This window comes from Patella vulgata, chromosome 5 (assembly GCF_932274485.2).
Source record: "Patella vulgata chromosome 5, xgPatVulg1.2, whole genome shotgun sequence".
NCBI classification, from domain to species: domain Eukaryota; kingdom Metazoa; phylum Mollusca; class Gastropoda; family Patellidae; genus Patella; species Patella vulgata.
The window spans coordinates 64,519,470-64,536,942 of record NC_065883.2 but is presented as its reverse complement, the minus strand read 5'-3'; the positions used below and the strand labels follow the sequence as shown (position 1 = coordinate 64,536,942).

The 17,473-nt window shown below is 34.0% G+C and overlaps 1 protein-coding gene across 3 annotated transcripts; it reads left to right on the top strand.

Annotated features, from left to right (window-relative positions):
• Window positions 1-381: 381 nt before the first annotated feature.
• LOC126820305 (uncharacterized) lies at window positions 382-16,645 on the top strand. 3 transcript variants are annotated; one of them, XM_050548158.2, is made up of 14 exons: window positions 382-514; window positions 2,418-2,606; window positions 4,020-4,306; window positions 5,020-5,121; window positions 7,032-7,118; window positions 7,664-7,744; window positions 8,169-8,402; window positions 9,203-9,370; window positions 9,769-10,088; window positions 10,681-10,835; window positions 11,812-12,005; window positions 12,774-12,855; window positions 13,950-14,059; window positions 15,009-16,645. In XM_050548158.2, exons 1-14 carry the CDS (start codon window positions 472-474, stop codon window positions 15,030-15,032), a joined length of 2,076 nt encoding a protein of 691 aa, XP_050404115.1. In that variant the 5' UTR covers window positions 382-471; the 3' UTR covers window positions 15,033-16,645. The 3 variants fall into 3 exon arrangements, with proteins under 3 accessions (XP_050404115.1, XP_050404116.1, XP_050404117.1); XM_050548159.2 differs by having other exon boundaries at window positions 383-525; XM_050548160.2 differs by having other exon boundaries at window positions 384-514; window positions 2,423-2,606.
• Window positions 16,646-17,473: the final 828 nt, after the last annotated feature.

Here is a 17,473-nt window from a genome sequence, read left to right as displayed (position 1 = left end):
GGAGTCAGACGGACTGTGAAACCCTTCCCCAATGGCAATGCTACACAAAATATAGACAAAAAACAGTGCATCCTTTCAATTTCAATATTTCTAATTTACTAAAGTCTTTTTTTTTTATTTTTGTAGTTCAGAAACAACAGGACATTATTTGATTACTCCTAGCTAGTCTTACGAGAGTCAAGAGTGCAGTGTATAAAACGGCTATCTTGTCAGGAATGTAAAAGATACCTACACTAGATAGGATATATCGTACTTAAAAAGATACTTCTCAGTTCTTCAGGTTACATTTCATATTATATTCATGCATAATACAAACAATTTCAGAGACATCCTCGATTGCATCAGATTTATCGCCCCTAGATAATAGCCTCGATCATCTGGGAAATCTGTTTTATCGTCTCCAGAATCACCAGCTGTCTTGCACTTTTTAGCAGAGGGGTTATTGAGAAGGGTGTGTGTTGTCAAACACCGATGATAAGAAACTTGCTTTCTAGGACCTTATTCAGATTTACAGGTTTGATAAAAGTATATATATTAGAATTGTAGGCTATATTATCTTGATCAAGACATTTAGAAAATATTTGCATTGAAAATTTTATTTATATTTATAATATACCGTATAAAAAATATCCTTCAGTAAATGAATAAATGAATTTTATCATATGACTTATTAGTTTTTTTTAAAAACTATTTAAAAATAGCATAATTCAATACCACAACTGAAAGTATTTATTTTTTAGTATTAATTTTATACACCTCATCGTGGGTGTATGTTAATTGTCATCTCTGCAGACTGTTCCGTCCAGATTTCTACAGGTCACTTAACTTATTGACTGATTAAAATTCAAGATATGCATCCATTTCTTGGATCAGTGAATTATGAACTTTTGGTTCAGAGAGAGAGAGAAATGGGGTTTAAACTAGGTCATTTCGGGACTAACATGGTTGAATTTTATTTCAATAATTCGCTTGCGCGCGTATAGGGGTCTATTAGCAGTCGGAGGAAACCGGAGGACCCGGAGAAAACCCACAAGGTTGGACAGGCGACCCTACTCCTTGACACATACAACCGGGGATTCGAAACCACGCCAGTTGACTCAATGATAGGCCTTATGATACAGCATGCACGTGCTAACCATTCGGCCATCCAACCCCCTCCTTTTGGTTCAGTTTCTAACTGATAACTTGTAAATTAAAAAGTGTAAAGTGGAGAATTTTAGATTTATTTTTCTATCAAGTTGGGAATATGACTGTTAAGAGACACACATATTATTCCTGTACAGATTGCGATGACTTCAGGCTTACGCTTAATATGATTGTTTAAAGAGTAACATATGTCACTCATGATTTCGACAGGAATCATAATTAGAATATAAAAATACAGACCTTCATGGAGATGTCGGTTACTGCACTGTCATCGTAACCCAGTAAACACAACCCTAGTCAAAGTTTTAAAATGTATTACACATAACAGATTGACCTTGGTTTTTCATCCCATCCGAATGACAACAAGGCATACTTTCTGAAGGAGCTACCACTGACAAGCTGTCCATCCATTGTTCACAATTTCTTGTGAACATACATACCATAGGCCTATTTATGAACTGATTACGCCTTCCTTAATTATTGCCCTTGATAACTTTGTAGAATTTTATGATCTAATCAATTAAATTGATATGCATTGTTTAAAGCTACGTTCCCAGAAAAGTATTTATCGCGTGGTTATTTCCAATAAAAGTATGGCAATTTTGGTATATATGGAAAGTAGAAATATCCAATCTTACTAGAAAAATACTGGATTCCCTGTATGGAGCGCATACACGACAAAAATATAAGGGTTTTTCTAATCAACGATTAGGAGTGTCTGCACACGTGACGTCGAAGGTTGCACGCGGAGATTGAGCGCTTGATGTACATTTGATAAACTTTATGAAAAATTAGATGTACAACACTTTCTGAGATAAAAATGACGGAAAAAGACGCGGGCAGTGGATAATCTGAAAATTTAATTAGGCTTCGATATTTGTAATAAATAGTCAGCGATTAAAGACAACATTGTCTTGTGTATGCAATGCATTCTCCTCCCGACTTCGCTTGCGTTGCTAGGTACCGAGAGAGGTAAGTCACGTGACACAAACATGACCTCTTTTGATCAATTTTTTATAGCCAGGGTTTTCCCCGACAATTGCAATGTTTTGAGAAGGATTTGAAGCAAAATTATGATAAATTAATTAGTTTGAATATGTTTTTAGTCTAAATATATCATCAAATCACCCAGTTTGTACCCAGGAATGTATCTTTAAATTAGTGAAAGAAAGACATCTATTGAATTGTTGCTTTAACATATTCTTTGGTAGACTTATCATTTTTTCTTCCATATCTTTAAGACATATTTTTAATTAGCCCGTAAATTTCAGCTCAGATTCTAAAAACTGAAATATCACTATCAGTAACAAATAGAAGATATAGTCTTAAAGAAACCAGATTGATCAAGATGACAAAAGCAACATTTGGATCCTGGAAATCTCCTATTTCAAGTAAAAGTGTAACAGAGAGTGCTGTTGGTTTGTCACAGATATCGGTAGACCAAGACAGTAGTTACACAGGTATTTAATACCGATATTAAACATTTGGAAACCTATTAATATGGGTTTGTCCGTCTGTCCGTCCTTCTGTCTGTCTGTCCATCACACTTTTTGGTACACACTAACTCTCTTTCTAATTGAGCTAGAATGTTCAAACTTGTCGAGGTGTTTATTAGGTCAATACCTTGATGGAGTTCGAAGATGAGCATTTTCCACTTAGGGTAAGCGGAGATAAGCAATTTGATTGGTTGATGCCTTAAATGGTACACGATAAGTGAGAGTGATGAAACTTGGTGTATAGTTTCATTACATCAGTACCATGGCTAAGTTCGATAATGAGCATTTTCTGCTCAGGGTAAGCAGAGCGATAAGCAATTTGATTGGCCAAGATTTTGGAACACAATAACTCTCCTTCTAATTGAGCTAGATTTTTCAAACTTGGTGTAGGTGTTTATTGGGTCAATGCCTTGATGGAGTTCGAAGATTAGCATTTTCTGCTTAGGGCAAGCAGAGATAAGCAATTTGATTGGTTGATGCTTTGGGACATGAGACTTTGGAACACAATAACTCTCCTTCTAATTGAGGTAGAATGTTCAAACTTGGTGTAGGCATTCATTAGGTGAATCCCTTGATGGAGTTCGATGATGAACATTGTCTGCTTACGGTAGGCAGAGATAAGCAATCTGATTGGTTGATGCTTTAGGGGCACGATAACTTTGGTTATAATGAAGTGGGAGCGATGAAACTCTCAATATAGATTCATTATATCATTACCTTGACTAAGTTTGATTGTGCGAATTTGATTGGTCAAGACTTTGGAACATAAAAACTCTGCTTTTAATTGAGGTAGAATGTTTAAACCTGATGTAGGCATTCATTAGGTGAATGTCTTGAATGATTTCAATGATTAACATTTCGATGCTTTGGGACCAGATAATCTTGATTCTATCTGATAGAGAGAGATGAAACTTAGTGTGTATAAGTTTGATTGCTCGATACTTTTGAAAAAAATAAATGTGCGATTAATTAATATGTGTCATCTATTTATTTTGGGATTTCGGCGGGGGACATCAGCCTCACTGTTGGCTTGTTATCCTCGGTTTTAAAAATACCATGTTCTATTAGTAAGTGCAGGGGGAGTTAGTTTGTGCCTTGATTTTCGTTAAGTTTGTTAGAGATCATTTGGGTGTAAGAAATAATTCTTCTATAAAAATAGATATTAAAAGAATAATTCCATTTGATTGACTAATAAAATAAATTTTAACTCTGAGGAAATGAAAAAAGTGTATATTGAGTGAAAATATCTTAGTATGTATTTTTGTGAATAATACCCCAGTTATATATAACTAATGATTTATTTATTTCAATTTTAAGATGATTACTGTAATAATTTTATAATTTTGTACGAGTTTCAATGTTTTACTTTGAATACAGATAATGTATACTGGGTTGAATCCCGTGCAAATGAAAATGGTCGTAATGCTCTGTGCACCTTTAACGTAACAACCAGGCAAATCACAACATTAACCCCTGTTGATTACAATGTACGGACGAAAGTTCATGAATATGGAGGAAAATCATACGCTGTCTATCAGGGAACAGTTTACTTTTCAAATTTCACCGACCAAGCTCTTTATGTTCAGAAAAATGCAACAGACCCCGTTCCTTTAACAGAAAAAGACAAGGGGCTACGTTTTGCTGATTTTTTTTATTCTGCAAAGGTAAATATATTAAAGATATTGTTGACAGACTATCATCTGTAGACTGCGTCATCAACACTACTTCCAAATAGCTCTGCTGGTGTTTATTCTAATTCTTATTTAGGAAATGAAGCTCATTTGTACATGGGGGGTTGGATGGCTGAATGGTTAGTACGTGCGCGCTGTATCATAAGGTCTGTCATGGAGTCAACTGGCGGGGTTTCGATTCTCTGGGTCCTTCGATTTTCTCCCACTGCTAAAGACCCCTACGCGCAACCGAATTATTGATATAAAATTGAACCATGTGTTAGTCCTGAAATGAACAAGTTTGTGTCGCGTGGACGTTAAAACCCATTTCTCTCTCTCTTGTGCAAGTAGCAGTATATGCAGATACTAAACGGTACAGAATTCTCAAAGCTTTAAGCACAATCGCAACTGACAAGTCTGCGTTGACTACACTTGTCTGCTTGATCAGAATATCATTTGGATTTATAGAAATTGCTTTTAACATAATTACTTGGAATGTAGCGTAGATGGTTCTATGTAGGGATTGGCAAACTATGTGTATTTTGAATTAGGTTGTGGAGTCTTTACACTCAGACATTTGTCAAAATTGTCTAAATGTGTGTATATTTTGTGTGTTTTGTCCGCAGGTTTGTCTTATGGGATTTGTTTGTATAGAGGTTAAAAACAAATAAATTATTATTGAAGATTTTTTATTTTTTATTTACCAGAAGCAAAGAATTTATTGCATTAGAGAAAGCCATGAACCAAAACAGGAAGCTAAAAACAGTGTAGTTTCTATTCACCCAACTACAGGACAACAAACAGTTATTGTACGTATATATTCTCCAATAATCTGGTTTTACAGAGAATTAACAGTGTTAGATAGCCCACATTGGAATGCATTAAATGTATATAAATTATTCAGACATATTGTGATTCGTTTTTCAACAAATGTGATTTTACAAAGAATAACACTTAAACGTATTCAACAATACATTAACAAAAGACATTACATAATGTCTTTATTATTATATTCTTTGTCATGTCAATATAACACCTTGTGGATCTTGTTTCGTTTTTAAAAAAACATTCTCCAAAAATTCGCTTTCTCTAGAATTTCTTTCTTTCCATGGAAGTTGACAGTAATCAAGTGATTAGGGCACTGGATTAGTGACTATAATGTCCCAGGTTCATATCCTGGTAGGGGCGAGCGGCACCTAGTCAGGGGTAGAGTCAGTGGAGCTGACGAGGAAAATGTTGCCAACGGGGGGGGAGGGGGGGACTTGGAGAGAGAGAGATTAATAAACATGCACTATGTAAGCCGTTAATAAACCAAGTCTAGATTATCAATTTTAATGTTATATTATTGAATAGCATTGAGGTGCTAATCAATTTAATACCTCGGCGATCTAATGACCTAGGGAGTTGATTATGGGCTTGTCATGTAAATAAACATCTAAATGATTATTCGTATAACATTTGAAGCTAGATAAAAAAAATCAAGAATCTTGCACCACAGGCATTAAGTAAGAAAATAAGTGTGTCTGTTAAAAGCAAATTTTTTTTCCTGAAGGTATACTGCAATAAAAAGTCAACATTCATTATTTTCACCAGGAATCAAACTTTATAGAGAATTAACTGTAGTCATGGCTCTGATTGTGTCCATGTAAACATAATAATAATTTAGCAATTTTTTTGTATTCTATTATTCACTTGTGCTTTGAATACACGTTTAGACCACATAAATTAAGATTCTCCAAAAATTGACTTATGGTTTTACCAAGAATTTACAAATAACAATGCCTTTCAGGTCAGTGTGACCTATACAATATTTATATGAGAAGCTTGACAACAGAATATTTCTACTCTCATATTCCCAGAATACAAGTAACCTGTGTGGCAAATAAGATTTAGGGCTTACTGAACAATTGTATATTTCATGGAAATCTATTTATATACATGACTTGTAATGAAATTAATAAAACATCCCCATGTTATTAAAGAATATTAATATCTGTGTATAGAATCATTGATACGTTTGATTCTATGTTGGTTGATATATGGATAGAAGTATTTTCTCCTATTAAAATTATTGTGAATAAATTCAAATGCAAGAATAATTTTAGCATGTAGCTACTTGGTATAAGTTGAACATGGTTCCCATTTTAATAATAATTGTCTGTTATGGCAATCAAGTGTTTTACACACAATTTGAGATCATAAGACATGTTATCTATACAAGTCATGGATTAAATCTCAGGTTTGGTTTTCTCTGGGGGTCAGTGTTTCATGTGGGATGGATATTACCTCCTCTCTCTCTGTCTGGGGAAATTTTCCCTCATAGCACACTGTATGGCATATGCCCGCCTTCATTAGCCCAGGTCGGAGCAGAACATTAGGAGTTAAACCCCATTTCATCTCTCTCTCTCTCTCTCTCTCTCTCAAGGGGTGTTATGTTTGACTATATCACTGATTTCTATGATAACTTTTTTTGATCTTATTTTATTTTAGAGAATGTAAATACACATTGAAATTAACTCAACTGGCTAAATAGATACATGTAGCTATAGAGTGCTTTTAAGGAATTAATTTCTTGCTCAGTTTAACATTATTGTTATCATGTTGGATATTGCTCTGTCCTACCTTTAAAGTAAATCTGTCATAGTTCCCAATCAAAGTTTCTGTATATTGAACCAAAATGCTGGAGATGATAGTATATTGTTTCTATTATTTATTATAGGCCAGTGGAGCTGATTTCTATAGCGATGCTCGAGTTTCTTCGGATGGTAAACAAATCTGTTGGATTCAGTGGATGCATCCTAATATGGTACAAATATGTCATTCTATCACATCATATTTATTTTTAGATATATGCCCTTTTTTCACAACCTTTATAACTTGTCTATTGAACAAAGAAAATGAACCTGTGAATAAAATATGTGCACTCAATATAACATGTATTGGTTTTTAGATCAGTGTCAAGAACATTTAGTCTATGTTTAATGATTGTATCACAAATAAACACTTGATAAAAAGGGACCAAACTGTCCCTGGTATTGGTTATTCATAAATGACCCCCCATTTTTATTTTTTTTTCTATAAGCAATATTTTTATTCAGATTTGTATCTGAATAGGGATTGCTGAACAGGCATAGCCTATGTTAAACCCCCCATTACATAAGTAATAGAATTTATTGTATTTCGGGAACCTTATTTGACCTGGATGTGACAAGTTGTAACTTAGCGTTATTTTAGGTGAATATATACAAAATGTTGATAGGTAAAGGCCCATATGAAATGGATACAATCTACGATCATTATATTTGCAAGTATAAGTAGAGTACTCTGATATTTTTTCTCTTGTTTTTGCAGCCATGGGACAGCACCAATTTATATGTGGCACAGCTGACAGAACCTGGAGAAACAGTAGTGGAGGGATCTGTCAAGAAAATTGTACGTTTGTTGGCTTCATGATACAAAACTCAGACATCTTTCATCTTTGTTTATGGGAAGCATATTGATTGACTAAATTGTCAGACACATTATGCTGTGGTTCATAAGTCTGTCATAAGGCCAAAAATAAAAAGAATACCTGTGTTCACGGTTACCCAACTAACCGAAATCGCTAATCCTAAATTCATTTTCTCATTTCCCAGGTCCTTAAGTATTTTATCATAATAAAATTTATTAAATATCATTGTCTTTATCTTAATATACTTTATTAAATATCGTTGTCTCTATCTTAATTTACTTTATTAAATACCGTTGTCTTTATCTTAATTTACTTTGTTAAATATCGTCGTCTTTATCTTAATTTACTTTAATAGATATCATTGTTTTCACAGTTTGATATTATATAATAATTTTATTATTACAGGAAACTGGCGAAAATAACAGTATTATGGAACCAAAATGGACGGCTAGTAACCAGCTAACATTTATCAGTGATCAGTCCAATTGGTGGAATTTATATACCTTGAACTCTTCAGGTCAAATAGTTAACCTTTTACCGCGAGATAAAGAATTAGGAGGACCAAAATGGCAGTTGGGAGGTTCAGCTTATTGTCTAGATCCTAAAGGTGGAGATAATATTATAACATCATATGGTGGGGTAGGTATGGTTTTCAATAGTCATCCTGTAAGTTAATAAATAAATAAAATAAATCTGACCTTTTGTCACTCACATAAGTTTCAATATGCATTTCTGTTTGGTAGCAAAATAAATTCAGGTTAATTTTCCATAAATTTGTGCTTGTGAAAGGTACACCCCCGTCTTTTACTAAACAATGATAAATAATCAGCATTAATACCTTTGAGATGGGCTCAATAATGTAGTTCTGAGATTCCACCATGAGAAAGGAACTACTCATAAATGCTGCAGTCTTTTTTGAAATTCCCAGCATATATATTTATCATTCCATAATGAACAAGGTTTAGGGAGAGATATTGAAATGTACTCTGTCTGTCCTTCTGTCCCTGTTTTCATTCCAGAGTATATCTCATAAGCCATTCAAGATATCTTTATTTAACTTTGTAACCCTATTTTAAAATATAGCTGTGACGTCACCCTTTGATGTTGGCGTACCATTATTTTAAATAATCGTACGGGCAACTTGCCAATCGTACATTATTTATACTAGTGAAATTTTGGAATCGCGTTACATATTTAACTGTAAAAGCATGTGCGGAGTGTCGGTATTTTAAGTGGTTTAATGGCCTTGAGCTTAAGACGTTGCATATTACTTAATGTCTCGCTCTCGACCATTAAACAATGCATAGTAGTTGGGCCTTTCCCTAATTAGAAATATCTCAGATTAAATACTTTTTGTGTTTCCATGGAAACAAATTTGACTTGGTTTTTGGTATACATGGGTGCAGGATATTGATGAATCTTATTGTTGTATTTTATAGGCTCTAGAAATATTGAACACAAAAACTGGTAAAACAGAAGAAATAAATTATACAGGATATATAAAACATAAAGATATAAACTGGTCATCTAGTGGTTATTTATATTGTATAGCTGATAGTGCTACACAGTTTCCATCTGTTGTTCAGATTGATCTTAATTCTAAAAAGGTAGGTTATACCTATTTATATACTCGGGGGGGTGGGGGGGAATGGATAGTGCATGCGCGCTGTATCATAAAGTCTGTCATTGAGTCCACTGGCATGGTTTTGATTCCCTGGTTGTACATGACAAGGAGTAGGGTTGCCTTTCTAACTGTGTGGGTTTTCTCCATGTCCTCCGGTTTCCTCCCACTGCTAAAGACTCCTACATGCAAGCGAATTATTGAATCAAATGTTAGTCCCGAAATAACCTACCTCCAAGCCACATATGCTCACACCAGGGATTGAAACCATGAACGCAAGCATGACAATCTAGTTCACTATGCCATACCCGCCATTTTTTGACTTGCATAGACTTACGATGATATCACTTGTGTACAGGTAAATAATCCATCCTTTTATTTTAGGTATCTGTATTAAAAGAATCAAGATCTTTGTCGATTGATCAAGGATATTTTAGTTTACCAGAAGCAATAACTTGGCAAACAAAAGATAAACAGGTATCACATGGCTACTTTTATCCGCCATGTAACAAAGATTATCAAGGAACAGATGGGGAGTTACCTCCCTTACTTGTTCGTGCTCATGGTGGGCCAACAAGTTGTTATGATAATAATTTAGATATAAAACTGCAGTATTTTACAAGCCGAGGATTTGCTGTATTATTAGTTAATTATAGAGGCAGCACTGGGTATGGTAAAGAATACAGACACAGCCTCCGTGACAAGTAAGATAATATTTGATAATTTCTGTTACTATTACTTCTGATGTGTTCATTCAGGACTCTGTTGAACTAAGGATACTAATGTGTATATTAGAATTGTATTGTAGAATGTATGATATATATTACAAGATTTACATATGCAACAGTGGTATCTTTTTTACATATGTTACGTCAGAGCTATATGTTTATATCTTAATTTCAAAGATTTTTTATATCTGAAGATAGAAGATTTTTTAAATCTGAATATAGATGACTGTTTATACCTTGATATAGATGACTGTTTATATTTCTTAATATAGATGAATGTTTATATCTTATTATAGAGGATTGTTTATATCTTAATATGGAGGATTATTTGTATTTGATTAAAAATAAATGTTTATATTTTAATAAAAATGAATGTTTATATTTTAATACAGATGATTGTTTATATTTTAAAATAGATGACTGATTATATTTTAATAAAGATAATGGTTTATATTTTAATAAGAATGAATGATTATATTTTAATATATACAAGGTTTGTGCATAATGTTTATTGTTTATATTTTAATATAGACATAGACAAACGTTTATTGTTTGTATTTTAATATAGATGGGGTTTATATGATGTAGATGATTGTAGTAGTGGTGCACTATATCTAGGTAAACAAGGTAAAGTTGACTGTAATAAGCTGTGTATTGATGGTGGATCAGCTGGAGGTTATACAACACTAGCATGTTTGACTTTTACAGATGTCTTTAAAACAGGTGAGTTCATCTTTAAATAGATGTAATACTGTAGGGTAGCTCAAATTGTTATAACTTTACTAATCATAAATAGTATATTTAAGGCGACGTTTCGAAGAGTATTCTCTCAATGTTATCGTAATTATAGACTTCGAAAAATCATCTTAAATATAAATGTAATACTGTAGGGTAGCTCAAATTGTCACTAATGATAAATAGTATATTTAAAATGACGTTTCGAAGATTATTCTCTCAATGTTATCGTGTTAATCCACTTCAAAAAATTATCTTAAACTAGCAGTACTTTTCCGTAAGTATGTGTTTTTGTTTTTACTCTATCCAGTTACTAAATGCCACTTAAAGATTATTTTAGTAATAATATACAGTCATACAGTTTTATCAGTATATGCTTGGGACAGGAGCCATGGTTATTGATTGTTAATGGTGCTGGACTCCTGGCTCACTAACCAGGAAGTTCCAGGTTCGATCCTACTAGTAGTCTGGAAAATTCCTCATCAGCAAAGACGGTAGGGCTTGGCAAATAAAAGCGTCTAGTTATGATAATCATTTGACATGGGCTAACAAAACCCTTGACAAGAGTAAGTGTCTGGGCTGAATTTCCCAAATAGCAGACTGCATGATGACGTATGCCCATCTTCATTAACCCAGTTGGTGCAAAGAAAAGTAGGACATTCAACCCTATTTCATTTTACACTAGTAACATATACTCAGCATAACCTGGTATTATAATAAAGGGGGGGGGATGGCCAATTGGTTAGAACATGCACGCTCTATCATAAGGTCTGTCATTGAGTCCACTCACTCCACTGGGATGGTTTTGAATCCCCAGTTGTATGTGACAAGGAGTAGGGTCGCCTGTCCAACCTCGTGGGTTTTCTCCGGGTCCGCCGGTTTCCTCCCGCTGCTAACGCAAACGAATTATTGAAATAAAATTTGAACTTTAAACATTTAAAATGCTAAAAATATTTTTATCCAGGAGCCAGTCATTATGGTATAGGTGATATTGAATCCCTGGCTGCAGAAACGCATAAATTCGAAAGCCGTTACCTTGATAATCTAATAGCACCATATACAACCGAGGGAAGAAAGATTTTACGAGAAAGATCACCAATTAACTATGTAGATAGAATTAATTGTGCCATGGCATTCTTTCAAGGAGATGAAGATGAGGTTATATACTATTTTGTAATTTTAATAATAAGTGCAGGGGGACAACACCACACACAAGCAATTACACAAGACAAAACTATGGACACTATGAAATATACTGACACCACAAACAACAAATGCACATATCAGATCAAGGGAATGGTTCCAGGCGTGTCCACTGCGCTATACAGTCCTGGGCCTGTAATAATATAGGCCTCATTCTAATCTAAATAGAAAAAATGTAACCGCTAAAATTTAAAAAAAATTACACTCCATAACTTAATTTACTCAACAAAAGAATTATTTATGTCTGGATAATCAAGGTCACATGTTTCCTGTTTTAAGTATGATCTAAATTACAAAACATCAGAAGTGGGAACAGTTTGCTGGAGCATGAGTCCGAGTTGAATCTGAGTCCCATGTCACTGACTTCAAGATTAAAAACCGATTCAAAGGTAGCTGATGTGATAAAGATTGTTCATAAATGAAATGGGGTTAAATGTCCTATTGTTTTGCTCCAACTGTACTAATGCTATGGGTGAATTTTGCCGAGACAGCGGCGCTACAGACTACTCTTTATATCGAATTCCATCTGCCAAGGATTCTTTTATATGCACACCAATGTGTACACAGGGCCTCGTTTTTTTGTTCGATCCAGACGACTATACTTTGTTCCTATTACAGCTACTGGCATTAACATATCACTAATAGAATGTTTTATTTTAATTTTGACATTTGTATAAGTTTTAAAGGCAATGGATGTTTTTAATGTATAATATTCTGTTATAGGTTGTTCCACCCAATCAAGCAGAAATGATGTATGCAGCAGTGAAAGCTAAAGGAAAGCCAGCTGCTCTAAAGATGTATAAAGGTGATTTAAAACTAGTAAACTTACCCTAATTATATTCTTTAAGTTCCAGTTTAGTAATTGGTCACATTTAATAAAATACAAAACTTTTATTGAATACAATTCCTGAATTTAATATAAGCAAACTTTACCACAGTGTTTGTTTTAGCCCTTTTTTTTTAAAGAGAGAGATAGAGAAATGGGGTTTAATGTCCACTCGACACAAACTAGGTCATTTTGGGACTAACATATGTTTTTTTAAAAAATTTTATTTCAACAATTCGCTTGCGCGTAGGGGGGAGAAAACCCACGAGGTTGGACAGGCGACCTTACTCCTTGTCACGTACAACCGTGGATTCAAAGCCACGCCAGTCGACTCAATGACAGACTTTATGATACAGCGCGTGCACGCTAACCATTCAGCCATCCAACCCTTTTTTCTTTTTCTTTTTTTTTTTTAAAAAACATTTCTACAGGTGTATATGAAATCAGTGCTAAAATCTAGAAATGCTTATATGTTTAATTTACTAAAATGTTGAGATCATTTTTATATTTATGATCTGTGGTTCTATGTGCAATACTACTGTAGTAAGAAAGAAGTTTGTTTGGTCAGCAGAATTTCGGTCTAATCTCTTTTAAATTCTAAATGCCAAAATATCTTTGATAGGGACAACAAATTTTTAAACATGTGCTTGTTTTTCGTACAATCCGACACATACCCTAGACATATAATTGGATTTGTCCATATATGTGATTTTGTCTTTGATTGGCATTTAGTAATTGAACATTTTAACACAAGGTACAATTTTATGGATACACAATTACTGAGTTTGATACTAAGCGACGTTTGGACGAGGATACTCTAATCTTTATCAAGCAAATGATACAGGTGTGTGAATAGTAGGAATATATATACAGAATATGCAACAGAATAACAATCAAATACAGTTAAAACTCAACACCTTTGATTAATGGCACTGTCTCTGCATCACATTAAAAATGTCCAATTGTTGCAAAATCTAATATACTTGTCCTCTGATGGTATTGTGTATCCATAAAATTGTACCTTGTGTTAATATGTGAACTCTGAAATAAAAGATTTTTTTTCTGTATTACAGGTGAACAACATGGATTCAGAAAAGCTGAAAATATTCAAGATGCTCTTGATGGAGAGTTTTATTTCTTTAGTAAAGTTCTGGGTTTTACAGCAGCAGACTCGTATAATAATGTAAGTTGATTCGCTTGTAGTTAATATTTTCTATTTATATTGTCGATCTGTCCATCGACACTTGCTGGTACTCACTCTCATACTACAAGATTCTTGACTGATTTTTATCTCATTTTCTTTCTGAAATAGTTAATATTGGGATAAAGATTGTCCAGATACTTGTTGCCTAACCTTTGATTGTTGATGAATGGAAATAAGCTAAAGTATTGACTCTACAAATTCGGAAATAATCCACATTTACAGTACAGGTTCAAAATCTCAAAACATTGTGAAAGTTAAAAAAAGGAGATTTGAGTGTGAGTGGGGGAATTGTGGTACTATTGGTATTACTGGGGCTTTGTGGATGACGAAGCTGCTGGTGGGCTGGCAAACTATGTTTAGTACAAGCTGTGAAATGTACTTGACCTTGTCATAAGTCTTTCTTACACACGTTAGTCTTAAACATCCTATCATCATCCTCTCGGCTCGGCTCAATGTGTATAAAACACACTTTCAGCTTCCTCTATTCATGAGCGGGGGCACGGTGGCTTGCTAGCCTGGAGGTCGGGTGTTCGATCCCTGCATTGGCCGAGAAATTTCATCCAGATTTTCCGGCGTGGTTCCCCCTTGTCAGTGATGCAGGATGGAGGGCCTGACAAGGACAGCTGTCTAGTCATTTGACGTGCACGTAAAAAATCCATTGACAGTTGGAATTCGATATAGGAGTAGGCAGTAGTGCCACTGTCCGAGCAAAAGTCGGAGCAGAACAGTACGACATTAAAACCCATTTCATTTCATTTCTATTCATGAGAATGGGGGTCTTGGGAGTGACCTCAGAAGTGGAATAGCCTACTGCCTTTCTTCATCTAAATCCATCACTGGTTGTACTTGCTTTATAGAATTAATGTCTCGTTTAATAAATATCTTAGTGTCATTGATATCTGTTCTATTTATATTTGTTTTTTTCCAGCTTACCATTGAAAACCTCAAATAGAAATCCACCACCATTGAACTGTGAACATAATATACTCAATTATATTAGTGCTAACCTTCATATCTTATTTAATTTTTTAATAACTGTTATTTTTGTTAGATTTTTAAAACATTTAACCATTTAATTATATTTCTGAGAATCATTTTGATACTAATATAAAACATAATGTGATACAGTATATGGATGGCTCAACATTTTGAGGTAAATAGGCACACTGATCAGCAATGAATATTCGCTACACCGCTACCATCACTGATAGGAATGACTTTGGTGTGGCTTAATGAGCTGGCAATATTAACTTTTTTCTTTCTGCAAATTAAATTCTAGAACATTTTTTTTTGAAGTATTAGAAAAAAATATAAATGAGTTTGAAGTATATCTGGATAAAAAAAATACCCTATTTAGAGTGGATGGGTGTATAAAATGAGTAAAACGCACGATTCTGGATGAACTTTAAACAATACATGCACCACTGAGTCAGTGATTGCAGCCTTGTGATGTGGTGTCACATTAGAAGGCAGTCATCTTATACAGAGTTATAAGAAGACTTTCGCAATTCCTCTGTGAAACAGATTAGTAAAGAGGATGTTTCGGTGTTTGATTTACACATTTAAACCCACTATTCTTAACAGATTCCTATGAAATCTAAGATTATCTCTTTATATATATTTTATTTGTTATTCTGTTATTGTACAGTTGTGAAAAATATCACATCAATGCTCTGTTTTGTATTTTTGTACCAAGTTTTATGATCTTGATATTGTTTTTGTTAACGACTGATTAAGATCTATATTTACTGTACATGTACCAGTAGTTGATTTGTTATCCTCTTAACGGTTTTCAAGTCAGAAATTTGGTGCCCAACAAATTTATTTTATACACATTCCAGAAGCAGCTATTTGAATGTAATATTAAGTTGAACAATCTGATTGTACTGCTGATATATAAACTTGTAAAAGAGTTAAAATATATCATAAATAATATTTTTTGAAGATCTTTGCCGAAAACAAGTGCTCATTGATTGATATTGCACAATATCAATAGATTAATGTTGAAGAATTGTATAATTAAATTGCAAAATGATTCTGTGATGTGGTCGTGAGGGAGGTATCTGAAAAATCACCCACCTACAGTCCCCTAAAAGGCCTTATTTTCTTTGTTAATTGCAAATAGCCGAGTGATAGGAATCGGGTAAAGACCTAGATTTGTAATTTGTTTTATTAGTTACATATTCTGTTAATTAGAATAATATCTATACAATACACAATGTAATTTGTTTCATTACGAATGTCCAGATTCTTGTTAAACACAATCATTTCATATACAAAATATGTTATTCTCTGTATCCTGCTGTATTTTGATTTGAATTCTGCAAAAGTAAAACCAGGATAGTTCTGAGTTTTCTGACTTATTTTGAAAGTATGAATACAAATTGTTTACTAGTATAATCTTTTGATTCAGTTGTGAAATTATTGGGTAGTTATGAATCATGTCTTGTTTTATATACATAGTATTATCCCAACCAGATAGTATTATGCCCGAAGGAAGACAGAAATGTCTACAATTAAATTATAACCACTTTAATTTTTAATAAAATATAGTACAGTAATGGATTTTATGCTTTGTTTTTCCTTAATAATACTTCAGTAAACCTTTTGTTTTGATTCTTAAAGAGGCATGCTGCTATTTCTTGTAAAAACTTCAAACATTCATATCTTCGTACGGAAATCAGAATAAATTAAGTAATTTGAATGAAACTTTTGATATATTCATTTTTGTCCCCCGCCTTTCGAAGAAAGTAGGGGACTATTAAAATGGGTTCGTCCGTCTGTCTGTCCGTCTGTCTGTCTGTCTGTCTGTCCGTCCGTCTGTCTGTCCGTCACACTTTTTGGGACACAATAACTCTCTTCCTAATTTGAGAGCTAGAATGTTCAAACTTGGTGTATGTGTTTATTAGGTCAATGCCTTGATGGAGTTCGAAGATGAGCATTTTCCGCTTAGGGTAAGCAGAGATAAGCAATTTGATTGGTTGATGCTTTGGGACACGATAACTCTCTTCCTAATTGGGCTAGAATGTTCAAACTTGGTGTATGTGTTGATTAGGTCAATGCCTTGATGGAGTTCGAAGATGAGCATTTTCCGCTTAGGGTAAGCAGAGATAAGCAATTTGATTGGTTGATGCTTTGGGACACGATAACTTTTAATTGAGCTAGAATGTTCAAACTTGGTGTATGTGTTTATTAGGTCAATGCCTTGATGGAGTTCGAAGATGAGCATTTTCCGCTTAGGGTAAGCAGAGATAAGCAATTTGATTGGTTGATACTTTGGGGCACGATAACTCTCTTCCTAATTGAGCTAGAATGTTCAAACTTGGTGTATGTGTTGATTAGGTCAATGCCTTGATGGAGTTCGAAGATGAGCATTTTCCGCTTAGGGTAAGC